Raw genomic sequence first — 27,729 nt, forward strand, 5'->3', positions numbered from 1 at the left:
TCCGGTTAATTACAGAGATTTTGCTTCAAATGTACCTGCAGCTTTCTTTGCGCTAAATAATGGAGAGATGTCTGACAAGTGCGAGTGGTTCAGGAGTTTCGAATGGTTATGACTATATAAACCGCTTGTTTGGCGGAGCATCTGTGTTACGCCGTTGCGCTGCGGGGCTCTTTTGGGTCCTATATGTCGCTGTTTGGCGGATGTTGCTAATGGCGGCGATGGCTAGACATTGCGATAGCGAAAGTGCTACGAGGACAAGGATGGACCAAAAAAGTGTTCTACAGTTAAAATAAGCATTGCTTCCGTTACTGATATTATTTAGCAACAGCTTAGCAATTGAAGGGCGCAGACGGAAGCAGCAATCGAGATAAGACACCAAACCTTCCCGCCACGTTGCGCAGCCGGATCTGTTGCAGCCCAAACGTTTACGCAGAGTATATCCTTGCTGAATCTCCAGTGGCTGCAGAAATTGTTCACACTTAAGAACACTCTGAGCCGACAACACAAACGACGAGGCAACGTACACAGTGAATATTCTTAAGAAGTGTAGGCAAGTAAAGTCTGCAAGGGAAACTAAAACTGGCCGACTACTTAAACACGACAGTACATTCACAAAACAGTTGGATTACAACCACCTTTTATTTACCCCATAGGTGTCGCAAATTTCCGTTATGTTTATCTGCGACGTGGCTCAGGCTTCCGCCAGGTCTGTGGCTTTCACCCAAGTGTGTCTTCTAGCGCCACTCCCAGGTTCACGAGAACGGGAGACAAGCCTCGTTCGAGTCCACTCAGCAGGTCTCCAGCCAGGCCTCCTAAACCACCGAGATTCTGGCGAAGGAACGCTTGAAGAACTTCCACCAACACCGCCAGCAGGCACTGCACCGAATGCACGCCGGCTTACAAAGACATCAAAGCATTGCAGCTTCGTAAAAAACGTGTGCTTCATCTGATGTCCAGAAATAGGCAAAATTTTGTGTTATCTCAAGTCTGCATAAAGAAAGCGGGCATCACAAAACAAGGCACCTAAGTAAGATGTTTCTGGGGCGCTATTCCTCCTTTCGTAATATAGAAGCGTAGTGCTCCTGATATTTTGTTTTATTGACTTCGTCCGTGAGGCATGCTTCATAAACCTCAGTTATGCGGCTGTAACAGACGCTATGCCATCCGACAGTGTATTATATCTGATATCTGCGTAACTCCAAGGCTGTTGTTAACGTCTTGCACTAAACCAGAGGACGCAGAAGGCTAAATGAATAATGCCTTGTCTTGTTTTGGGTTCCCGAACATCAAATCTGCACTCAGAGCACTAGCTCAGTTCGAAACCGGATTACTTTAACAAGTGACAAGTGCAGATGTGCAGCTGAACGCCAACACGGGTGCCTACAACTGCAGAGTTTTCGTATCTGCAATACACTACCGAAAATAAAAAAAGGATGAAGAAACCATTATTCACGTATCAGCGCAAATATAGAGTTTTTAGAAGCAAGACCTTATCCATAATATTAAACAGCGAAAGCCACCACAAAAACGACAAATGGGAAACACGATAAGCTGTGGTACACTTAAAGGGACACTGAAGTGAATTTGTCACACTCACATGATTGCTTGCACTGCGTAGACTGGCTCAAATTAAAACACTTTTATCGTTTTTTCGGTTGATAATTCGGTAATTATTTTATAATACCCGAGAGAAGAAAAAATTCGCGCCAATCCACCCAGTGAATGTGGTTGGAAAGCGAAGCTGTAAACGGCACCCACAACGATTACCCACGCGACGTAACTTAAATTCACTCACGTCGCTCTACAAATAGTGAAACCAGAGAGAAGTGAAATGCACTTAACCACAACGTTTATTACTTAAAAGAGATATTCTTGGTAAGGTTAAGTCAATGCATGACGCATGAACTGTGACAAGTGTGTGGCGCCCCCCACCCCTGATATTCGTTGGCCGCAAGGTTCAGTGGCCGCACCAGGCTCGGTGGGCAACATTGTAGGTGGCCGGGGAATAAACATAGAGTTTCTCAAGCTAGTGAGAAACTCTATGGGAATAAACACCGCCGAACACGGCTGATCGCGGTCAGTCACCGTCACCACCAGCACGCTGCATGTCGTCTCTCGGCTGGAGGGTACCCCTACCCTCCCAGGTTCACGAACGCGGGTCTAAATCGTGACACTGGCGACGAGGGAAGATGCCCGCGGAGCAGCCGAAGCCACCGAGAACGCCGAGACACCGCCCCCTCAAGCCAGCCGCCATTGCGCCATACTGCTGTACGGGAGGCTCGAGCCGTTCGAGGGTGAAGGGTCCGCCTGGCCGGTCTACGAGGAACACGTCGGCGTGTTTTTCCGGGCAATACAGCGCGACATCTTCCTGCCCATCTGCGGGACCCGCGTCTTTGCTCTCCTGCTCGACCTGCTCAAGCCGGCCACGCCGCACGACAAGTCGCTGGGTGAGCTGCTCGCGACGCTACGCTCTCACTTCAGCCCGGCTCCGACCACGTTAATGGAGCGTTTTCGCTTCAACACCCGGAGCCGCCGAGACGGAGAGACGCTCGGGCAGTTCGTCGCAGCGCTGCGAGGGTTGGCGAGCGGCTGCGCCTTCAGGGAGCAGCTCGACTCGCTGCTCCAGGACCGTTTAGTCTGCGGCATCAACGACCCCGCCATGCAGACGCGACTCCTGGAGCTGCCCGACCCCTCGCTGGACGACGCCGTGAAGGCAGCGCTGGCGATTGATGCTGCGGCCAAGGACGCGGGCGAGATAGCACGTGCGGCCGGCTCACCGTCGGCGGAGGCGGCGGTGAACAAGATGGCGACACGGCATGGCAGGTGCAGTCGCTGCGGTGGTGGCCACCCCCCCTCACAGTGCCAGTTCGCGGAAGCGGAGTGCTTTGCGTGCGGAAGAACTGGGCACATTGCTCGGGCTTGCCGAGGGGGGACGACGGCGGACGGAAGGAAGCAGCAGCCGGCGTCGAGCACATGTTCCGCGCCAGCCCACGGCCGAGGTAGTCGGCGCAAGGGTAGGCGGCGGGGGCGTGCGGCTAGGCTTCACGTCGTGACCGAAGACCCGCAGATTTCCGACATGTGGCACGTGGGCACAGGGCAGCCGACGGTGCCACCATACATGCTGACCATTGAAGTCTGCGGGCTCCCCATCTCCATAAAGCTGGACACGGGGGCAAGTGTGTCGGTCATGGCCGGGAGAGCCTTCAAGCGAACCTTTCCTGGCGTGTCTGTCGAGTCGTCGGGCGTCATGCTCCGCAGCTACTCTGGACAGCTCGCCCAAGTCGAGGGTCAAGCCCAGGTCAGCGTCCGCCTTGGCGACAGGGAGGCCAGCCCCCTTGTACCTGACCAAGGGGCCGTCACCGACGCTGCTGGGCCGGAACTGGATCCAGGCGTTGGGCGTGCGGCTTCCGGAGTACCAGGAAGCAGTGCGTGCGGTGGAAGACGTCCCGAGCCTCCTGACCAAGTTCAAGGCCCTGTTCCAGCCCGGGGTGGGCACATTCATCGGCACGGCGGCAAGCATACATGTCCCAGAGGGAGCCAAGCCCCGGTTTTTCAAGCCGCGCCCGCTGCCGTTCGCCTTGAAGGACGGGGTAACCCAGGAGCTGCAACGGCTGCAGCGAGAAGACATCCTGGTGCCTGTCAAGTCTTCGGAGTGGGCCGCTCCCATCGTGCCAGTCCTCAAGCAAGACGGCAGTGTCAGGATCTGCGGGGACTTCAAGGTCATCATTAACCCCGTCGCTACCGTGGAAAAGTACCCGCTGCCCCGCATTGAAGATCTCTGGTCAGCTTTGTCCGGGGGACAGAAGTTCACCAAGCTCGACCTCAGAGATGCGTACCGCAACTGGTGCTCCAGGAGTCGTCCCGGAAGTATGTCACCATTTAGACAACGCTGGGACTCTTCCAGTACACGCGCCTACCATTCGGCGTGGCCTCAGCTTCTGCCATTTTCCAGAGGGAGATGGACAACCTGTTCAGGGGAATGAGGCACGTGGCGGTGTACTTGGACGACCTCCTGGTGACCGGTACCTACGACGAGGACCACCTGCAGAACCTACACAACGTCCTGGCACGATTGCAGGATGCCAGGCTGAAGCTCAAGCTGGAGAAGTTCGTTTTCTTGGCCCCCAGCGTTGAGCACCTGGGCCACGTCATTTCCCAGGCAGGCCTAGCCCCGGCACCCCGCAAGGTTGAGGCTGTGCTCAAGGCGCCCAAACCCCACAACAAGAATGAGCTTCAGAGCTACCTGGGCCTGGTAAACTTCTACAGGAGCTTCCTGCCGAACCTGTCATCGCATCTGCAGCCGCTCCATCTTCTGCTTCGAGATGGACAGCAGTGGGCCTGGAAGAAGGAGCAGGACTTCGCCTTCCAGCGGAGCGAGGAGCTCATCACCAAGGCTCCGGTGCTGGTGCACTTCGATCCGGCCAAGCCTGTCGTCCTAACTGTAGATGCGTCACCGTACGGCGTGGGAGTCGTCCTGGCCCACCGGGAGAAGGATGGCCAGGAACGCCCTGTATCGTTTGCGTCCCGTCGGCTTCATGCGGCAGAGCAGCGGTACAGCCAGCTGGACAAGGAAGGCCTGGCCCTCATGTTCGGGGTCGAGCGCTTCCACCAGTACCTGTGGGGCCGGACGTTTGAGGCGGTCACGGACCACAAGCCGCTGCTAGGACTGCTGGGGCCTGACAAGGCGGTTCCAGTGCAGGCATCGCCTCGAGTGGTGCGCTGGGCCTTGAGGCTCGCGGCCTACAGCTACCGGCTGGTCTACCGTCCGGGAAAGGACCTGGCACCTGCTGACGCCCTGAGCCGACTGCCACTGCCGGAGGTGCCTGCTGCAGTTCCTGAACCTGCCGAAGTGTTCATGCTGGAGCACGCTTACCCGGAGGTGCTGTCCAGATCGGCAGTATCGCAGGCGACCAGCCGGGACTCAGTCCTGTCACAGGTGGTCAAGGCGGTGTCCCGAGGGGAGGAGTTGGCTGCGCGGACGTACAGCCAAAAAGCCGCCGAGCTGAGCCTGCAGCAGGGCTGCCTGCTGTGGGGTTCCAGGGTAGTGATTCCGCAGATCCTGCGGTCCAGGGTCCTGCAGTTGCTGCACGCGGGTCATCCAGGCGTGGAGAAGACCAAGATGGTGGCCTGGTCCCACGTTTGGTGGCCTGGCCTGGACCAGGACATTGCTCGCATGGTGCAGAGCTGCCAGGTCTGCCAGCAGAACCAGCGAGCGTCACGCCATGTGGAGATCACCCCCTGGCCGTTCCCGGAGAGACCCTGGTCCCGCCTGCACGTGGACTTCGGGGGCCCCTTCAAGGGCCACTACTTCCTGGTGGTGGTGAACGCCTTCTCCAAGTGGGTGGAGTTACTGCCAGTCACCACTCTCTAGGCTGGATCAACCAAGGCGGCGCTGCGGCAAGTCCTCGCAGCCCAGTGGTTTCCGGACGTCATCGTGTCCGACAACGGACCCGCTTTCGCCAGCGAGGAGTACCTGGCCTGGCTGACGAAGAACGGAATCCGTCGGATGACGGTTCCGCCGTACCACCCTGCGTCGAATGGTGCTGCCGAGCGGGTGGTGCAAACGGTGAAAGACAAGCTCAAGAAGAGCAAGGCTGGGGATTTCTGGACACAGGTTGCCAGAGTCCTGTTCCAATACCGGACCACACCCCATGACGTCACAGGCCATGCCCCCTGCGAGCTCCTGTTGGGCCGGATGGTGAAGACACCGTTAGACGTGTTGCACCCTGACCTTCGGTCCACAGCTCTCCTGAAGCAGCTCAAGCAGAAGCTGGCGGCTGACCGAGGTTGCCGTCCTGGGCCCTTGCCGGAGTCTGGGGCTCCGGTCATCGCGAGGAACTTCCGGCCTGGTCCACCCTGGTCTGCCGGGCACGTGGTCTCTCCTGCCAGTGCGTCGTCGCTGCTCGTCCGCATGTCGGACGGGACCACGTGGCACCGGCATGCTGACCATGTGAGGCCTCGCCTAGCAACCTCAGCCACCCCTTCAGGAAGCCAGCAGGCAGAGGAGCCAGCTGCACCGACCGCTGCCAGCACCGCACCAGGGGCTGGTGCTACTCGTGCCTCTGCGGCGCCACCTGCAAGTCCGGTGCCAACTGCAAGGCTGACGTACGGTGCGAGAGTGGCACAGGCAGCACCCCATGCTGCCACATCGACATCGACACCTGTGCTCAGGCGGAGTGAGAGACAGCGGAGACCGCCGAACCGTTACTCGCAGGGGTGACAGGTGCTTTGTGGTTGTGTTGTACAAACAAACTTGGGGATGAGTCGTGTGACAAGTGTGTGGCGCCCCCCAACCCTGATATTCGTTGGCCGCTAGGTTCAGTGGCCCCACCAGGCTCGGTGGGCAACATTGTGGGTGGCCGGGGAATAAACACCGTCGAGCACGGCTGCTCGCGGTCAGTCACCGTCACCACCAGCACGCTGCATGTCGTCTCTCGGCTGGAGGGTACCCCTACCCTCCTAGGTTCACGAACGCGGGTCTAAATCGTGACATGAACGTAGGTTCGTTGAGTTTTATTGGAAACTCTTTGAGTTTGATTGATTGCAGGGTCTAACGCGCAGACCCAACGCAGGCAATGAGGCGCGACGTAGGCACCGGGAAGGCTCCGGATTAATTTTGACCACCTGGGATCTTTAACATGCGCCGAAATCACGTACACACGGGCATTTTTGCTTTTCGCCTCCATCAGTTTGAGTTGAGTGGAAAAAGATTTTTTATATAATTATTGGAAGCTCAAACCTGGTGTTAAACGATGTCACGTCTGTCTCTGCCCCTACGGCCGGAGACGGCGAGATGGGCGGCAGAGACGGAAGAGGATAACGAGGAGGATTAAAGTGAGGAGGATACGTAGGGCTAGGAGGAGGTGGAGGAGGAAGAGCAAAAGCAGGAGAAGGAGGAGGAAATGCTTCAGATTTCTGAACAGCCCAGAGTGCGGCCCAAGGGAGGGGTTCCGTTTTCACTGGAGCCCATATGCAGTCCCCGCCGCCTGTACTGTGTCCACCAGCTGAAGCTGGGTAAACAGAGACGGGCTCGACAGTAGCATCTCCCATTGTTCTGTTTGCGTAGTTGACGGGAAGAGAGGAGGGTACTGAGGGCTAAAGTCGCACAGCCCGATTATGTGGCGGAGTGTTTCTACTTCTGAACAAAATTCACATTCAGCGTCGTAGCGATACGGGAGCATTAAGTGAAGACGCGTCGGGTCTGGGAAGGAACCAGACTGTATTAGCCGTAGGGTAGTTTGTTGTTCTCTGGAAACGTCAGGGTAAGGCGAAGGTAGGGTCTGTATCTGAAGACGATAATCTTCGGTTATCTCCCGGAACGTGACAAGCGGGTTACTGTCCTCGTGCAGCGCCATAGCACGGGGGTAAAAGCGCAGGCTTGTTGGCGGGCGTACTCGTTGGCCCCCAAGGAAACGCGAGCGGGTGGCCAGATGAGCTGAATGGAACCGTTTCGGGAGTGGTTTTTTATCCCACGCAGTGCAGGTCGAGACACCTAACCCGATTGGTAATTCTGTTAGGCTTGTTCGGAATCGGTGACTACTGCTGAGAGGCAGCCAAACCAATGGCTGCCTCTTCTGTTGCGGTCATGTCTTGGGTCTTGACGGAGGCACACGCAAGGAGGTTCGTTCTGGAGGTAGCCATCATAATGGCGTTCTGCTTCCCTCGATTTTGGAAGGGGTCTGTGTAGATAGCTGCATGATCCCCACCGAGCGTGGTGTCGAGCGCTTGAGCCCATGCTGGTTGTCGACCTTCGTCGTGTGAGGGGTTCATTTTCTAAGAAAAGGGACCATATTTAGTTCTTGTCGCCAAAAGTCCGGGAGTATATCAAGCGGACTTCACCGCGAGTACATCAAGCCCAGCCAATTTGGTGAAGGATGCGGCGATACGCCGCAGTTCTGCTGAATCGGAGCTCCTGGTTAGAAATATGGCCTTCTATCAGCTGTTATACCGTGTTGCGTAGCCCCGTGGCAAGCCGCCTCTTTGTGGATGCACTCATGGAAAGAGCAATGGCCTGCTCAACCGCCTTTCAAATCATTCTATAAAGCATCTTTATGTCCTTCTTGCCGAGAACAAGACAGGGGGTTGACGTAAGGGATTCTCGAGAAGACAAAAGCTGGAAATATTCGAAAGACATCGGATTCCTTCAGGCCTCGCTTCTTGGTGGGAACTCGCCTGATCATGTGTATGATTGGATTGATGCTGCTTTTGAGGCGCTGCAATGATAAGTCACTCTTAGTATTGGCCTGGAGATGTAGACCCAGGATCTTGATATAGGGGCTTGGAGTGATGGCCTGGCCATCAAGGCGTATTTGATTGTGTTCCTTGATGTGTCGTTTAGCGTGATGGCGGACAACAATGAGCTGTGATTTTTACACGAACACTGGAGCTCACAGGCTTTAGCAGGTTCCCGTACTAGAAGTGAGATGCCATGGGTTGCTGTGAGTTTTCTTCATTTTTATAACTCCCAGTGCATGCGTAAGGCGCTCACACGGCCGCTACACGGGCCGTGGGCTTAGCGCACACTGGCGCGAAAGGTCGCGTGACTCTATCACGTGGCATTCAGCGAGAATGCAGGGGGTAAAGCCGTAGATGTGCTCGGTGAATGCACCACCTGTCTTTTCAGTCTCCGCGTGGGCTCGTAGCTAAATCGGTAAGACAACGGGCTCTTGCTATGTTACGCTATTAGTTCCATGTTCGGTTACTGGCGGTGCCACTAAATTGTTTTATTTGTTCACGGGAGTTTTCTGATGATACCTATGGTCGGGAAAGAACCCTTGCGGGGTAGAGGGAAAAAGCTTTTTTTTGGAACTACCATGCGCGCTCTGCGGCTGCCGCACCAAGTCTGTGACGTCGGAAGGAGGTGCACCGTGATTGGACGATGTCCCAGACTAACATTCAAACAAGTTTCGGTTTCGGTTCGGTAAAACTACGTCCTTGACATCCGATGTTATCGTGGCATGGCATTCCCGATATCTCAATAATCGCCATGCAGCGCTTCTGCCATGTTGTCGGCTGTAAAATGCCTAAGATAAGCCTCCCAGGACGGCTTGGAATCGGAGAAATCACTAGCCAAGGCCTACGCAATGAATGAACGCCCTCCGCGTCACCGCAGACGCCAAAAAGCCATGCGCTTTTTTCCCCATATTTCGTGCTTGCCTCACTCATGCCTGTATCGTAAAAATCGTGTTTGTACCAGGCCAAGGGTCTGCTGATTCTGGCCTGTGCTCACTGCCCGCAAGTAGTTGGTGCTTATGGCAACAGCACGCCAACGAGAACTCCCCAGCGTGCCAGTGTCAGTCTGCGCGTTCTGAGAACTCACTTGTGGAGAAACGAAAAAAATAAAGGTACAAATAAACAAACAAAGTACCCTCGCGGATTCGAACTTGCGACTTGCAAAATAACATTCCTAGCGCTCCAGACTACTCGGCCACGGGCCAGCGCTGCCGGCAAGGAAAATATAAGGTATATAATCTATAACAAGTTTGCACTTTTATTTAGTTTTAGCATTTCAAGCAATTTAGGTGGCTATTTGTTGTATAGTGCTCGTGCAGTAAGCGTCCCACAAATTTCCACAATGTCTCACCTCTAGCAATTGCATTTTTGGACGGGAAAGCGTTGGCAGATGCGTGCTCGTGCTGCTGACCGCTGTTCTTGTTCACCCAGCGCAAAAAAGTGCTTCCTGCTCCCAAGTTTTACGCTGTACGGTAAACGTTTCAGTTTATTTTATTTCCTTAGTACCTATATTGGCTTCGCTGATCCTTCTCCCGCCTTCAAGTGGCCTTAGATTTTCCTACTATCGTACCAGTCAGCAAAGCATCGCATGTGCGCTTCTGCAGCGCTTGTGTCGAGCCACCTGGACTTGCAGATTGATACAGTGTACAAACTAAGAAAGTCAATAAAAGCCCATTTTTTTCATTCCCAAACGTGTCGTGGCTTAGTTTGAAGTTTCAACTGCAACGACCGGTCGGCGGACGGCGAACTATACGCTGGGCTGACTGACTATGTCAGAAGGTCAGCGAGCCGTGCAGTAGCACAGTCAAGCCAATTCATTTCATCCTGACGTCACACGAAAACTCCACAGAAAATGGGCGAGGATGCAGAGAGGAGTACAGAATTTTCGAATTGATTTTTCTGCTAAATAAATTCACTAAACGCACTCAGAGTGGTCGAAACGTGGCCTATAGACTACGGACTAATATTTCCGCTAGTAATCCTACAATGTTTACCATTCACTTGAGTGTCCCTTTAAGAAATAGTTGAACCCCATGTTAGTGCGCCGCTCACACTGCTCTCTGTACTTTATAAAGAAACACTTGAGTTCTATAATGCTAACAAACACTGGGAAGCACAAAGGGCACTGAGTTAAAGTAAACAAAATGGTTGACCTTCCGCTGTGTTGATGATTTCTTTCCTTCAGGTTTTATGGCCACAAGCTTGAACGAACTAGATAACTATTTATAGCTTGCGGGTAGATTACTTCCTAGGACAATTGGCGTCTTGTAACGAGTGCAAATATAGCGTGCACTGTGGGTCACGTCTGAGCTGAAATTACCCTTTAGAGCGCCTAGCCAATCCTCTGCCAGGCACCATTCCAACGTAAATGAACGATGCCTAGCCTTACAAAGTCTATGGAAGATTCCTGCCATCTCATCACAAATGGGGATACTGAGCTGGGGTGTACAGTCTTTGTCAAACTTTTATGGGCCACGGTGACCATGGCGCGCCGCAACGTAGGGGCACTGCGCTTGCTGTTGTCGGATGGTTGCGAGGCTGAAGATTGATTTGATTGATTGTAGGGTTTAACGCGCCGATGCAACGAAGGCAATGAGGCGCACCGTAGTGGAGGGATCCGGATTAATTTTGACCACCTGGGGATCTTTACCGTGCGCCGAAATCTCGCACACACGGGTGTTTTTAAAGCAAAGCTTTTCACCTCTACCACCCAAGGGTTCTTTCGCGACCGTTGGTGTCAACAGAAAACTCCTGCGAACGAATAAAAGAAGTTACTGGCACTGCCAGGAATCAAGCCTGGAACTAATATAGTAACGGAGCGTGAGCCCGTTGTCTTACCGAGTGAGCTACGAGGCCACGTGGAAACGGGAAAGACTAGCGGTGCAGTCCGCAAACACATCTGCGGGTTTACCCCCTGCGTTCTCGCTGAATGCCACGTGATAGCGTCACGCGACATCTCACGCCGCTACACGCTCCACCCACGGCACGTGTAGCGGCCGTGTGCGCACCTTGGCATACGCTAGGACTTCCAAAAATTAAAGGAAGCTAACTGTAGTGAAGGGCCAGTGCGGTGTGGTGGCCAATCCTCCGAGCCAGGTGTGTAGCGCTGGCCGAAGGCAACGGGCCAGCAGGGAAGAAAACAAGTAAGGAGCTCGGAAGTGGTCTGGCAAGACGACAGCAGGACGGCGCCCTCGCGGTGTAGGCCCGAGGTCCGTCGCCGGCGCTTCCTTCCAGTTTCCGTCCGTCGCGTGTAGGCCCGACGACAGCCCTGGACGCCGCCGGGAGAAGCCGAGGTCCGTCCCAAGAATGAGCGGTGTGCCGGTGACGCGGAGCGCGGGCAGCGAGGCCTCGCTTCGGTCCCAGGCTACTTCATCCCGCCGCTAGTCATCGGCACCGCCACAATCTCCACCTTGGAACACAACGCCTGGTGAAATTTCTCGGCGCACACGTCTTGTACTGCTGACAGACTGCCACCTCGGGTCGACTCACCGAAGTCACCGGCCCGTCACCGTTCCATCCACCGTGCCAGCCCCAGCTGACTGTAGTGTACCAGTTCCTCGCCAGTCTTGTGAATATTGTCTTCCCCCTTTCAATACCAACCCGTTTGGATTGCCAGTTCAATATAACGCGTGTGTTTGTGCAGACAGTAGTCCGGCTCATTGCTCTGCACGCGGTTCGGCCCAAAATTCATGACACTAACACAAATACATGCAATCTCACTTCTAGTACGCCAATTTGCTAAAGCCTGTGGCCTCCACTCTTCACCTCGAAAATCAGAACTCCTTGTCGTCCGCCCTCGGTGCAGACGACATACAAAAAAACACTCAAACACTCCTTGATGGCCAGGCCATCACTCCAAGCTTCGTCATCAAGATCCTGGGCCTACATCACCAGTCCCACACCAAGAGTGACGATCCTTGCAGCGCCTCAAACGCAGCATAAATCAAATCATACACATGATCAGGCGAGTTGCCACCAAGAAGCGAGGCCTCAAGGAATCCGATACCTTTCGATTTTTTTATTGCGTTGTTTTGCCACAGGGCATAAGTAACAAGGAAATAATGGACAATCGAGAATCACTTACATCAACCCCCTGTCTTCTTCTCGTCACGGAGGACAGAAATATGCTTGATATAATGTATATAAATGCGGTTAAGCGGGCCATTGGTCTTCCAAGAGTGCATCCACGGAGCGGCTGCTTGGGATGGGGCTGCTTTACACGCTGGAAAAGCTGATATAGGGCCATCTTTCTAACCAGAAGTGCCGATTGAGCCGAACTTCACTGGGTCACTGTACCCTTCTCTAGATTGGCTGGGCAGCACAAAATATAACTCCGCCTGACGTACTCCCGGACTTTTGGCGCTAGCCATAGAGGCGATAGCCATAGAGGCAGCCAAGATACTCTGCCCTTTGCCTAGAAACATAAACCCCTCCCACCATGAGGGTCGCCGAGAAGCACGGGCTCAAGCGCTCAGCACCACCGTCGGTGGGGATCTACACAGAGGCCTCCCAACATCGGGGGCAGCCGATCATCGGGGCTACCACCAGAGCCAACCTCCTTGCACGTGCATCACTCAAGGCCCAAGACATGAAGGCCGCAGTAGAGGCAGCCATTGCCGTCGCTCTCTCTTAACCATGGGCTGGGAAGGCAGTCACCGATTCCCAACAAGCCTAGCAGAATTACTAGTCGGGGTTGGCGTCCCGGCACTGCGTGGGCTAAAACCCACTGACCAAACAGTTCCATTCAGCTTATCTTGACGCCTGCTCACACTTTCATGGAAGGCAACGAATACACCCACCAAAAGGCCTGTGCTTGTACACCCCCCCCCCCCCCCCAATACGCTATGGAGCTGAACGAGGACAGTCACTCGCTTGTCACGTTCAGGGACATAACCCAGCATATTCGCCTTCAGAGACAGACCCTACCCTCGCCGCCTCTGAACTTCCCGCGGAACAACTACCCTAAGGCTTATATCATCCGACGCTTACGTTTTCAATCAGTGCACCGGAATCGCTACGACGCTGAATGTTAATTTTGCTCAGAACTACATACACTCCGCCACATAATCGGAGTGTGCGACTTTAGCCCATAGCACCAACCTTTATTCCCTGCAACTACCCAACAACAGCAATTGGAGATGTTGCTGTCCAGCTGTCTCTGCCTACCCAGCTTCAGCTCGTGGACAGAGCACAGGTGGCGCGGAATGTATATGGGCTTTACTCTCCTGGCCCACCACTCTCCTGGCCAACCCTCGGGGCCGTTCAGAAATCTGAATTAAATATTTCCTCTTCCATCTCCTTCTCCATCTCTCGCTGATTTTGCCGCCTCTGTCGGCGGCGGCAGAGATGGAGAAGTGAGGTCGTCCAACACCGGGATTGAGCTTCGTTTTTTTTATAAAAAAAGACTTTCCACTCATGTGCTGCCCCAATACAACTCAACCAAACAACGTTCATGAATCATACATTGAGTTAAACTTAGCAAAGAATATCTCTTTGAAGTAACAAAGGGTGTGGTTAAGTGCATTTCACTGGACTCTGGTTTCACTTTTTGTAGTGAGTGAATTTAAGGGACGTCGCATGAGTAATTGTTGTGGGTGCCGCCTACAGCTTTGCTTTCTAAGAAAATTCACAGGGTGGATTGGCCGGCAATTTTTCGCTTGTCGCCTCCATCAGAAAAGTGGCCGCCACGTTCCAGAATCGAACCTGCGACCTCGTGCTCAGCAGCGCAACGCCTTAGCCACTGAGCCACCGCGGCGGGTGCGAGGCTAAAGAGAGCGAGGAGAACTTTCACGCTTCCTTTCGTAGTACGGTTTTCGCGATAAGTGCAGCGGGGCCGGTTTCTCAGAGGAGGCACACTTCGCTTAAGCGCAGGCACTTTGCGCAGCATTTGTCGCGCCGGACACACTACAAAAGCAAGAGCAAAAGTTCCCCTTGCTCTATTTAGCCGCACAGCTAGCCGACAGCGGCAAGCACAGCGCCCCTGCTCGGCCATGCGCCTGCTCTTGCCGCGGTCACCATGGCCCACAAAATTTTGACAAAGACCGTACATTACAGCAACCATCCCGTCTCATCACTGACCTTGCCTCGACGGCGAGAAGACAATAACAATAGAGAACGTTCTTCTACACTAATGACTCAAATATTACCTACAACACTATCGCTGTAGTGTTCGTTATTTATGCCTTATCTCCGAGGCAACTTCGTTAGAAATTCAACATCTGATATTGCCGCAAACCATGCATTGGATTTGTTTACTTCTGTTTTTGCTTTTACCGCCCGGCTGTGTTATCTGTGTCCGGGATGTTATCTGTGTCCCGAGTGAAGCGCATGTTTCATTCTTCCTTTGTTACGCCACGGGGATTATCTCGTTTGATAGGGAGAGTGTTTCGCCTGAACGCCAATAGCCTATAATAGTCTTCTTTTGAATGCAAGATTCTCAAGGTAATTAGACGGTTCGAGAAACACCCACGCCGAAAGATAAATGCCCGCAGTGCCGACGTCGCGGAATTCGTATCACCGACACTCGCCTGTTCGGGTCACTTTGTTGACTGCTATTTCGCAGCCTGTGTATTCTTTGAGTTGTAAAGGGAGCACAAGAACGCTCCAATAAACTTGCTTTTGCTTCAAGGCAGCTGCGTCGTGACATTATAATTACTAGGTGCATTATAATTGGCGATTTCAAGCTTCGAGGCCTACCCAAAGCAAGGTGATTATAAATAAAAATAATGGCATTTGCAGCCTCTTCGCCAATATACCGTGTGTAGACACAGGAAATCCTATAAATAATGCCAAGAGTTTTGGCTATCACGTAATGTTTATTCTTGATCTTTTTTTCTGGTCATAATAAATACTGAATAGGTCCCTTACGGAATTTATACTTTTTGTATAGGTGTAATAACTACTCCTCTGCCTGGACCGACCTTACGGGCGAACGCGCCATCGCACAACCTGAGTGAGCTCAAACACGTACTATAATTGTATAAGTGACAAGTCTGGGTGTTGCCATCTGGTTTCTGGTTTATCCGATAGCGCATGCGTAGAGCACTTATGTCGTCGCGGCGAAGATCTAAGTGTATTACTTCTGGCTAATTTTTTTTCAAATGGATGCCATTTCTTCCCTATTATACGGAGTGTTTGTGTCGTTCTGTCACTCGGTAGGCCCGTCGGTCGCATCGTGTTATTCACTCGATAAGTACTACTGAAGATATAGACGTTGTGTGCCGTCTTCATGCGTCGTAAATACGCTAAAGCGTCTCCCTTTCTCCACATCGTTTTCGCAGTTTACTCATACTCTTCTAAAAACCGATAAGGCTACGTAAGCTATTTACTTCCAGCATGACTTTCGGCCCAGAAAACACGTTGTGCGTTTCGAACTACCGCTGTAGCTTCAACTTGCGTCGTTTCGCCCCAGGGATGAGTTGTTTACCACTGCAGTATGTATGAAGTAACGTGTACGATTGAAAAACTTGTACTGTTAACTATAAGGAGCAAGAAATGGGTTTAGAAAACTACCTATGAAATACAGTGCGCCCGACCAAGGGGTTGGCCGAGACATTAGAAAAGAAATATGCATGCTACACCCATCACGTGGGACGAATTGATCATGTATTTTATCCCACAGAAAGCTTACAACTGCTTGAAATTTCCAAAATTCGCTTTCTATAGCCAACTGTGCGGCTCCACGAATAACCGTAAAATACCGTGCGCCCTCACATGTGCAAGGTATAGTGTGGCGTAAGTTACTGTACACCCGTGTTACACAAGCTAACACGACAATAATGCGGTATTTCTTCCCTAACACGAATAGATTATGGTATTGAAAGAACTGTTACCAGGCGCTTGTCAGATACATAGCAATTAAATTGAGTGAAAAATATTCGGCAACCGTACACGCAAAGCAAATAAAACGCGATTTCTACGTTTTCTATAGCCCATGTCGAATGTCGTACAAAAAAGTATTGGCACTGAATTTCCCACTCGCCCTTAAATATATGGTATTTGCAGAGAATGGAGAGTACATGATGATTGACGACTAGCTACATTAAATTCACTGCAAATGGTACCTCGGGTTTTACAAAGCCGTAGAAAACGATATGCTTGCCATTGGGAATCGCCCAGGGCAAATCATATTTTAGTGATCGTTGCGTGCGGTACCGGTACGCAGTCTGCTGTAGTTTGCTGGTTGTTTTTGGGTGTCACCTTCGTTCGCTATCTCACACGCATACCGCTCATAACATGCCTTAAAGCGAAGGTTACATCATTTGTGCGCGTATTTCGCATGATCTGAAACAACCCCCAAGTTCCATATTCGCGGTCAAGCTGGGCCGCTCCCCACGCCAACTCAATGGCCGCCCTGTAGTCCCAGTTGGCTGCCCATATTGAAGCACTGAGTACACCCCTGCCAAGCCAGCCCCCGTAGAAGGACCGTGGAACACCCCCTTTCTCCATGAACACATAACAACGTCGTGGCTTGGACTTGAGTAACTAAATAAAGTTTATTCTCTCTCTCTGTCTCTCTCTCTGTCTCTCTCTCTCTCTCTCTCTCTCTCTCTCTCTCTCTCTCTCTCTCTCTCTCTCTCTCTCTCTCTCTCTCTCTCTCTCTCAACAGCGCTGGTAGACACTGCACTGGCTTTCCTTTAAAGCTATACGGTACCCTCTACGAAAGCCTTCTGCCCTACAGCATGCCAGACATAATTTCTCCAAGTTTTGGAGGGACCGCGGGCAAAAATACTACACGCTTTTTTATGGTGTTCCGCACATCACCCAACACAATAGTAATAATCATGTCCCCGCCGCGGTGGCTCAGTGGCTAAGGCGTTGTGCTGCTGAGCACGAGGTCACGGGTTCGATTCCCGGCCGCGGCGGCCGCTTTTCTGATGGAGGCGAAAAGCAAAAACGCCCGTGTGTTCAAGATTTCGGCGCGCGATAAAGATCTCCTGGTGGTCAAAATTAATCCGGAGCCCTCCACTACGGCGCGCCTCATCGCCTGCGTTGCGTCGGCGCGTTAAACCCCACAATCAATCAATCAATAATCATGACGGAGTGTAGACTGCCTCCGTCCCTCCCCCTTTGCAGCCAATTAAACTACTCGTAATGCTACTGCGCATTGTGATGAGGTAGCCAGGGAAATCTCTAGTGGCCGGCGACGTCTCCCACGTGCAGCAGCTTCTGCGTTTGCGTTATCAGACGGCAGTTTCCTCCCCACGCTAAACCTGGACGTTCCCATCAACGGTACCTACTGTGCCTGACTTCAACACAAGGGCACACATACCGGCCCCGACTCTAAATTTCTTTAACTTGGAGCACATTACCAACAGTTAAAAAGCTTATTACAGGCCCATATCTCTCATACCAGTCTTCTCCAAATGTATAGAAAAATTAATCTTTTCGCGTATGTCTAATTATCTTGAAGCAAGAAGTATCATTACGAATGCACAATTCAGTTTTCGCAAAGGAAGGTCCACTGATGCAGCCTTGCTAAAATTAAGGAGCACATAATGTCAAATATAGAAAACAATAAGTTCACTTTAGCACTCTTTATTGATTTTAGTAAAGCCTTCGACTGTCTAAACCATATTTTAGCCTAAAAGTTATCGCAATCAGGAATTCGTGGGAAGCGCCTAACACTTATGAAATCGTATCTAGAAAACATTGTGCAGCCAGTGTATATTTCTGGTGAACAGCCTATTTTTCTACCAATTTTAAATGGTGTTCCTCAAGGCAGCGTGCTAGGTCCCCTGCTTTTTAATTTATATATAAATGATATTACGCACATTGACTTAAATGCAACATTTGTAATATATGCCGATTAAGTACTATACTTCTTTCTGGTCCTGATGACAATAGTCTAATGCTCAAATGTAACGCGGTTTTGGATAAATTATTTCCTTGGTCAAGTTCAAATAGAATTAAGGTTAATCCGACGAAAACAAAAGCAGTTTTATTCCCAGCAAAAAAAAAACAGAAGAGTTGATCTGAAATATACACTTGAATATGCCAGTCATGATGTAGAATTAGTAAATGATCACAAGATCCTCGGTGTAACGTTCCAATTCCAGCTTTGTTGGAATAAACATGTAGATACCACCTGTAAAAAACTATCTTCTGTAGCCGGCGCGATAGCGCGCACGCGACGATTCTTCCCAGAAAAAGTTAAACTGAACATCTACAATGCTTTATTTGCCTCATATATAAATTACTGCAGCTTAGTATGGACTACTACAACTAAACAAAACATCAATAAACTACTCATCTTACAAAAGAAAGCTGTTCGCCATATTGCAAACCTTGATTATTCGTGTTCCACTCGTACTTTCTTTCCACGTTACAACATAATCAAGGCAAATAACATGTACGACTCCCGAATTCTCCGCTACTTCTAATTTTCTTCGCTACTGATAAAAAACTTTCTCATACATTTGGCATCACTCCAGGCCCAAACTCACCCTATAAATACCCGTAACACAGACAACTGGAACCAGCGAAAATTCCGCAATAATTACAAGTTGCAAACACTAGAGCACAACTTGCCATTAATTCTAAATAGATACAATTTTGCAGCTAATTTTTCTTTAGGACAGCTAAAAAGTGTTTTGCCACCAAAGAGTAAACTGGAAACAGCCATTAATTGATTGATAAACATCACTTCCTGCAGTGCAAATGGTTTTGCTGATAGCCCATTTCTTTAGTTATACATTCCCCTGTCATTCCCATTTCCTTGATGCGTTTTTATAAATTTTATAGAATTTTATACATTTTAATGTTTTATACTTCAGAGCGTTATGACGTTGCATAATTGCATATTGTTTGAATTTGTGAAATTGCATTTTTTTCAAAATTATGTACTGAAACTGTTACCTGCTGTGTATTTCATTGTGTGAAAATCAGTGCGTATTCATATGTTTCATTTTGTTAGAGTTTGTATAAAAGATCCCTGCGTTATACTGACCCTGTTGTGTAAGGGTTCATGGGCCCAGTAAAGCGGTTAAGTCTGCTTTTAGCCCATGAACCTCTCCAGATGTATTTCTGGGAAATAGACCGATTGATTGATTGATTGATAATAGTAGTTACACTGATGGCTCGCTGACGGCTGTAGTGCCCGCGAAAGGGATCTGGATGCCTTCGTCGCACAATACCATCTGTGGTACATTTAGCTACAAGATATCTACTATGGCTACTCAGATGCCTGCAGGGCGCGCTGCGTTTTGTTACATATTAAAGATGCAAAAATATAAAGAATCCACGATTATTGATTCCCGGTCAGCGCTCGAGTTTTTAGCACCGCGATCGATTGAACAGTTGGGCTGTAAAATAAAGTTCCTACACCTCCAAGCAATGAATAACGGTGCAGCGTGGAATCGCAGTGGCTTCCTACACGCTGTAGTGTCGCGGGACTAATTGCAAAACGGTTCCAACCAATTATTTTCTCTTTCAAATTGCAACTTCTAGTTGTGGTATAAAGTTGGTGGTTGGCTTACCGACAACATCACAAGAAGGCCTCGCAGGACTGTTCCCAACTGAAAAGCGAGAGAATAATGCGGATCATGTACACACTGCATTTCCACTTGGCAGAACACACGCAAAAGAACTGCGGCACGGTCAACATTGCAACAGTCAGCAGGACGGTAGCAGTCACCTTTGCGACATGGGCAAAGTTACAGTGGAAAGGATGGGAGGGCTAAAATTTGCTTCACTGTAGCCATTGCAGTCTTAGGAGATGCATATTAAAAACACTGAAAAAGCTTGCCCCAAAATACTTTGGTTTGAAGTTGTGTATTTACCCATAGTTAGCTCATAGCACGGGGAAAACAGACAGAAATAAAAATGCGCCCCAATCCGCCCTGTGAATTTTCTTGGAAAGAAAATCTGTAGGCGGCACCCACAACGATTACCCATGCAACGTACCTTAAATTCACTAACTACAAAAGTGAAACCAGAGTCCAGTGAGATGCACTTAACCACACCTTTTGTTACTTCAAAGAGATATTCTTTGCTAAGATTAAATCAATGCATGATTCATGAACGTTGTTTGGTTGAGTTGTATTGGGGCACCACATGAGTGGAAACTCGTTTTTTTTTTTCATAAAAAAAGAAGCTCAAACACGGTGTTGGGTGATCTAACTTCTCGGTCTCTGCCGCCGCCAACAGAAGGGACGAAATCAATGATAGATGGAGAATTAGATGGAAGAGGAAATATTTTTATTCAGATTTATGAACGTCCCCGAGGGTTGCCCAGGAGAGTGGTGGGCCAGGAGAGTAAAGCCCATATACATTCCGCGCCACCTGTGCTCTGTCCACCAGCTGAAGCTGGGTAGACAGAGACAGCTGGAAAGCAACATCTCTAGTTGCTGTTGTTGGGTAGTTGCAGGAAATAAAGGTGGGTGCTCAGGGCTAAAGTCGCACACCCCGATTATGTGGCGGAGTGTATGTACTTCTGAGCAAAATTCATATTCAGCCTTGTAGCGATTGCGGTGCATTGAGTGAAAACGCGTCGGATGGTATGAGCCTTAGGGTAGTTCTTCCGTGGAAAGTTCATGGTGTGGCGATGGTAGGGTCTGTCTCTGACGGCGATTATGCTGGGTTATGTCCCTGAACGTGACAAGCGAGTGACTGTCCTCGTGCAGCTCCATAGCATCAGGGGGGGAGGGAGATGAAAGCTTAGGCCTGTTGGTGGGCGTATTCTTTGCCCTCCATGGAAGCGTGAGCAGGCGTCAAGATGAGCTGAATGGAACTGGTTGGTCAGTGTTTGTTAGCCCACGCAGTGCAGCTCGGGACACCAACCCCGACTACAAATTCTGCTAGGCTTGTTGGGAATCGGTGAATGCCTTCCCAACCCATGGTTAAGCGAGAGCGACGGCAATGGCTGCCTCTATTGCGGCCTTCATGTCTTGGGCCTTGAGTGATGCACGCGCAAGGAGGTTGGCTCTGGTGGTAGCCCCGATGATCGCATAGTACTGCCCTCGATGTTGGGAGGCCTCTGTGTAGATAACTGCATGATCCCCACCGACGGTGGTGCTGAGCGCTTGAGCCCGTGCTTCTCGGCGACCCTCATGGTGGGAGGGGCTTATGTTTCTAGGCAAAGGGCAGAGTATCTTGGCTGCCTCTATGGCTATCGCCTCTATGGCTATCGCCAAAAGTCGGGGAGTACGTCAGGCGGAGTTAGATTTTCTGCTGCCCAGCCAATCTAGAGAAGGGTACGGCGACCCAGTGAAGCTCGGCTCAATGGGCGCTTCTGGTTAGAAAGATGACCCTATATCTGCTCTTCCAGCGTGTAAAGCAGCCCCATCCTAAGCAGCCGCTCCATGGACGCACTCTTGGAAGACTAATGGCCCGCTTAACAGCATTTATAATCATTATATCAAGCATATTTCTGTCCTCCTTGCCGAGAAGAAGACAGGGGGTTGACGTAAGTGATTGTCGAGAGGGAAAAAGCTTGAATTAATCGAAAGGTATCGGATTCCTTGAGGCCTCGCTTCTTGGTGGCAACTCGCTTGATCATGTGTATGATTTCATTGATGCTGTGTTTGAGGTGTTCAAGGATCATCACTCTTGGTGTTGGTCTGGCTATGTAGGCCCAGGATCTTGATGACGGAGCTTGGAGTGATGGCCTGGCCATCAAAGAGTATTTCAATGTCTTATTTGATGTCGTTCACGAGGGCTGACGACAAGGAGCTCTGATTTTCGAGGTGAACAGTGGAGGCCACAGGCTTTAGCAAACTGGCGTACTAGAAGTGAGATTGCATGCATTTGTGTTAGCTTCCTTTTATTTTTGTAAGTTCTATCGTATGCTCAAGGTGCGCACACGGCCGTACACGTGCCGTGGGCGGACCCCGCAGCGGCGTGAGATGTTGCGTGACGCTATCACGTGCATTCAGCGAGAACGCAGGCGGTAAACCCGCAGTGGTGTTTGCTGAGTGCACCGTCCGTCTTTCCCATTTCCACGTGGCCTCGTAGCTCAATCGGTGAGACAACGGGCTCATGCTCCGTTACTATATTAGTTCAATGTTCGATTCTGGGCAGTGCCAGTAAATTCTTTTATTTGTTCGCAGGAGTTTTCTGTTGACACCAACAGTCACGAAACAATCCTTGAGGGTAGAAGTAAAAAGCTTAGCTTAACTAACGTGGCGTCTGCCTGTCACGAATATTCACAAGTTCGCTATAATGAAAACAAACCCTCGCATAAGCATGCTGTCAGTCACCCTCATAGATAGCGAGGTAGAACTTCTTACACATGCTCAGAGGCGCAGAGACGAGAGGTGTGTTTTAAAGCAAAGCTTTCTACCTCGAGCCCTCATGAGTTCTTTCGCGACCGTTGGTGTCCACAGGAAACTCCCGCGAACAAATAAAAGAATATACTTGCACAACCAGAAATCGAACCTGGAACTAATGGCGGAACAAAGCGAGAATCTGTTGTCTTACCGAATTAGCTACGAGCCCACGCGTAGACAGGGAAGCCAGGGGGTGCACTCACCAAGCACATCTATGGGTTTACCCACGGCATTGTCGCTAAATTGCACGTGATAGTGTCACGCGACCTCTCGTGCCACTGTGCGCTCCGCCCACGGCACGTCTAGCGGCCCTGAGCCTGCCTTTCGCATGCGCTAGGAGTTACAAAAAATCTAAATTGCACAACAACGAATGGCATCTCACTTCTTGTACGCCAATGTGCGAAAGCCTGTGGACTCTAGTGTTCACGTAAAACATCACAGGTCCTAGTCGTCCACCCTCACGCCAAACGACACATCAAGGAATACATTCAAATACTTCGTTATGGCCAGGCCGTCACTTCAAGCTCCACCATCAAGATCTTGGGCGCACATCTCCAGGCCAACGCCAACAGTGACGTATCCTTGCAGCACCTCAAACAAAGCACCAATCAAATCATACACATGAGCAGTCGAGTTGCCACCAAGAAGGGAAGCCTCGCGGAATCCGATACTTTTTTATTACTTCAAGCTTTTGTCCTCTCGAGAATCAGTTCCGTCAACGCCATGTATTTTTCTCCGCAAGTAGGACATAAAAATGCTTTTAATAATGATTAGAAAGGCGCCTGAGGAAGCCTTTGGTCTTCCCATGAGTACGTCCACAGAGAGGCTGCTTAGCACGGGGCTCCACAACACGGCGGAAGAGCTGATAGCGGGCGGTCTTTCTAACCAGAAGCTCCAGTTGGGCAGAACTGCGGCAGTTCGCCGTATCCTACACCATATTGGCTGGGCAGCACAGAATGTCACTCCGCTTGATGTACTCCCGGACTCCTGGCGACAAGAACTAAAAATGCTACCTTTGCTTAGAAATATAAACTTCTCACACGACAAGGGTCGCCGACGAGCACGGGCTCAAGCGCTCAACACCACCCTAGGTGGGGATCATGCAGTGGTCTACACAAACGCCCCCAAACATAGAGGGCAGCACCACGCCGTCATAGTGACTACCTCTGAACCAACCTCCTTGCGTGTGCCTCACTGAAGACAGAAAACATGACGGTCGCAGAAGAGGCAGCAATCGCCTTGGCTCTCACTCAGCCAGGGGTTCGGAAGGTAGTCACCGGATCCCAACAAACCTATCGTAATTACCACTCGGGTTGGGTGTCAGGACCTGCACTGCGTGGGCTAAAAAACCAATCCCCAAACGGTTGCATTCAGCTCATCTGGACACCCGCTCACGCTTCCATGGAGGGTAACGAATACGCTGCTATGTGGGGGTAACGAATTACCCCCACTGCTATGGAGCTTCACGAGGACAACCACCCGCTTGTCTCGTTCAGGGACATAACCCAGCATTATCGCCTTCAGAGACAGACCCTACCTTCGCCTTACTCTCACCTTTCCGGAGCACAACAAACTACCATACGGCTCATACAACCCGGCTTCTTCTCACACCCGACGCGTCTTCACTCAATGCACCCGAATCGCTACGACGCAGATTGTAAATTTTGCTCAGAAGTAGGAACCCATCGCCACATAACCGGGGTGTGTGACTTTAGCCCTGAACACCCTCCTCTCTTTCCGTCAACTACTGAAAAAGAGCAATGGGAGAAGCTGGTGTCCAGCCCCTCTCTCCCTACCAAGCTTCAGCTGGTGGACAGAGCACAGGCGTCGCGGACTGCAAATGGGCTCCAGTGAATTAGGAACCGCACCCCAGGGCCGCACTGTGCACCGCTCAGAAATATCAATAGAAGTATTTCTTCCACCGCCTCCTTCACCATCCTCTCTGCTGCCGATCTCGTCGCCTCCGTCAGGGGCGGAAGAAACAGAAAAGTGAGATCGTCGAACACCGCGTTTGAGCTTTCTTTTTGGATAAAAAAGGGGTTTACACTCATGTAATACACCAATACAACTCAACTAACCACCTTTCATGCATCATGCAGTAATTTAACCTTACCAAGAATATTTGAAGTAATAAACGATGTGGTTAAGGGCATTTCACTTCTCTCTGGTCGTACTATTTGTAGAGGAACCTGAGTGAATTTAAATGACGTCGCATGGATAATCGCTGTGGGTGCCGTCTACAGCTTTGCTTTCCAACCACATTAACAGGGTGGATTGGCGCGATTTTTTTGACGGTTGACATTTTCTGGTTATCAATTGATAACGTTGTTTCGGACCACTATCTTTTTTATGTATAACTGTGTGTGTTGTGCAAAATAAATCAGTTGTTAGTTCGCGCTTCGTCCCGTCCTTGTGTGCTCTTTCCTTGTCTGTTGAAGTTTTAATACAGCGCGGTTCAAGAAGAATGTTGAATCCTTGGCTTACGGACCGGATAAAGGTGAGCCTTTGCCTTATCGACGGAATTCAGACTACCCATTCAGGACCGATGCATCGAACGCATTCGCACAAACGTCTGATGGGTAGTTAGAGGCTGAATGTACACATCCTATTTGGCAAAAGGGAGCAAAAATGGAACCAAATACAACCGTTAGTCTTTGAAGGGAACTGTTCAGCTACAAATGTAGTAACTGCGGCAGAGTGTGCCATGTGCACAAATCCGGAAAGCCGGAATCAATGTTCACCCCCCCCCCCGCGCAACATTCATTCTCGTTGCTGCCATTTCGCGGATAAGTCTGTGGACAGTTCTGTATTTCCAAAACACAAGTCATTGCAGTCAGTGTTCCTTTTACATAGTACAATGGAAGAAAATATTAATGTTAATTATAAGAAAAGCGCATGGGCTAAATCAAGTAGCGGGTAATGTCAAGTGGTGGCGAAGCGCAATAGGCAAACGCTTTACGGTGAAGTTATGTTAATACGCTGTACTGCATAGTATCAGCTCGAGGTAATAACGGCGTTTGAAAGGTTTCAATCGCTTCCACAATAAGACAAATATTAGTGAAAATGGGCAATCGTAATGAATATGTATTTGTTTACCCGACGCGAAAAAACGCATTAGTTGCTGAAGACAACAACTGCGAATTTTAAATTGCGCGCTACAGCTGGGCGTTTTGAAGTTAGCTTTTATACTCGATACATGCCTCGGTGTATATGCCTTGCGCATTAAATCTATGACAATGCTGCAACCGACGGGAGACCCTGCTGCATTTTCCAGTCCCGATCGTCTAGCAACACTAACTTTAAAAGTTCAGACTAAGCAACGCCGAATTTGGTTTCGCCTATGGAGAAAAAAAAGGTCTGTTTCCCTATTCTGACACTCACTCAGACGACCGCTTTCCCATACGATACCTAGAGCACTGAACATAAGTATTGAACACTAAGAATATACTTCGTTTGTGTTAATTTGTGCGGAAACAAATGAGCCCTCCGTTCACCCAGTCACCCGTATCAACAAGGCGACGAGTTGATTGTTCTTTGCGAGAAAAAAAATATGATTGTGAGGCTCTACTTAAAATCGAGCTGATCAATAGTTCCTAACGTAAGCAAAACACTAAGCGCAAAGGCCGGTCACGATCACTTGCATGGATATAAATTCGGAAACCAGCTGCAATGAATCGCCGCATTGTGCACAGTATTGACGACATTACACTTCGATGCCCATTTTCTACCAAACCACTTGTCTGGCCACGTGGCCTAGTGGTAGCGAATTGGATTGCTTGGGTACCGTTTAGGGAGTCGGTGGTTCCATACCTGTAGTTTTTTTCTGCGACTCCCGTCCAGCCGTTCGTCCTAGGCAAGTGTGGGAACGAACTTACCGGGTGGCGGTCTAACCGTTCCTCTAGTGACATTTAGTCCCCGAAAGGTATAATGATTGTTGCAAAGTCAGTTACTTCCCCCCCCCCCCAAAAAAAAAACGACAAAGTTCCGGTCCTTTTTGCCTCAGAGTGCGTGGGCTATGAGTGGCGCCTTATTAAAATGAAACAGGGTAAAATTACTTGAATCACTTGAGATTGCTTCTGAATTATCTTTCAGAGTTCAGTAACCAAATAACTCTAAGCGAATCATTGTTGAACCGCATACGCACACACACGCACAAGAACACGCACGCATTCACACCACACGCACACGCACATGAACACCGATTCACGCACGCCCACGCATATATGCACGCACACACACACGCATACACACGCACGCCAGACCCCACAGACGAAAGCTGCGTTTCGCGCCTCCTTTTCCTACGTCTGCTTCAAAACGACAATAGACATGGTTCATGAAGAAGGTCCTACGTGGAGAGTTTGCTGACAGAAATTTAGTCATGAGCTTTGACTATTGAAGTCGTGTGGAGATGTCATGTTTCTTGTGGCGGAGACAGTGAAGATGTTCGTGGTGCTGTGATCTTGATAAAAGTTTCTTCCTGAAGAAAATTCTGTATTTGCCATGCACTGACACTTTGTTACCAAACTACCAAAACTCTGTACCTTCTAGGCTTTCTTTCCTCTTTTTTGGAAACTGCATAACTCACAGTGACAACTGGCTTATCGCAGACGTCCAAGTGATTCAAGCACTGCAGGAGGGAGAAAAAATATTGTTAGTTCAACGGAACGTGGAGGGTGATGGCTCCATCAGCCAAAACACATGCTTGTACATCTAACCCATGCTTATACATGCTTATACAACAGAAGTTGGGCGTTGGGACAAGCGGCGACCCATGCAGTAAACCTCTGCTTGGCAATACTGCTGATACATTCTCACGCTGCCACTGCAACGCAGGTGTTCTCTTTCCTACTACTGATTTGTAGGTTTAGGATATATTGTGTAAATACAAATGTGGAGATAGACCTGTTACGGAGAGGATGCATGCCTGCAGGCCTATTGGCAAAGTCAAGCTATTTTGAATTACTCTGCGGGCTACTCTTCACCTTCCTCAGTCCCCAAAGACGCTACCTTATGACTTGAAAACGTGTTTTGTTTTTTTTGCTCAAGCTCCCAAAAATCGGGAGTAACGCGTTTGTTTTTCGTGAAATCACTGCTGTAGCGTTGCGCAATGACTGACTACGCTAAGAGCTGTGTCGCAGGTACATCATTTTTAAAGAGCGAAGCTCTTTAGCAAACCGTAATTTTTCGTGTCCGAAGTTAAAAACACGAAGTAATAGCCCAGCGCGCGCAC

General features: G+C 50.1%; 1 protein-coding gene across 1 annotated transcript in view; it reads right to left on the minus strand.

Moving 5' to 3' along the window:
- Positions 1–661: 661 nt before the first annotated feature.
- The window catches only part of LOC144163620 (uncharacterized), a 30,885-nt gene continuing 3,817 nt past the window's right edge, over positions 662–27,729 (minus strand). Inside the window, exons 3-5 of the mRNA XM_077694430.1 lie at positions 27,085–27,126; positions 19,710–19,748; positions 662–876 (exon numbers count right to left, since the gene is read on the minus strand). Coding sequence (XP_077550556.1) covers positions 718–876; positions 19,710–19,748; positions 27,085–27,126 — 240 coding nt within the window. The 3' untranslated portion in view covers positions 662–717. The remainder of the gene's footprint in view (positions 877–19,709; positions 19,749–27,084; positions 27,127–27,729) is intronic.

Source organism: Haemaphysalis longicornis, unplaced genomic scaffold (assembly GCF_048455015.1).
Source record: "Haemaphysalis longicornis isolate Haplotype H1 unplaced genomic scaffold, Haemaphysalis longicornis Haplotype H1 scaffold_1, whole genome shotgun sequence".
NCBI lineage: Eukaryota > Metazoa > Arthropoda > Arachnida > Ixodida > Ixodidae > Haemaphysalis > Haemaphysalis longicornis.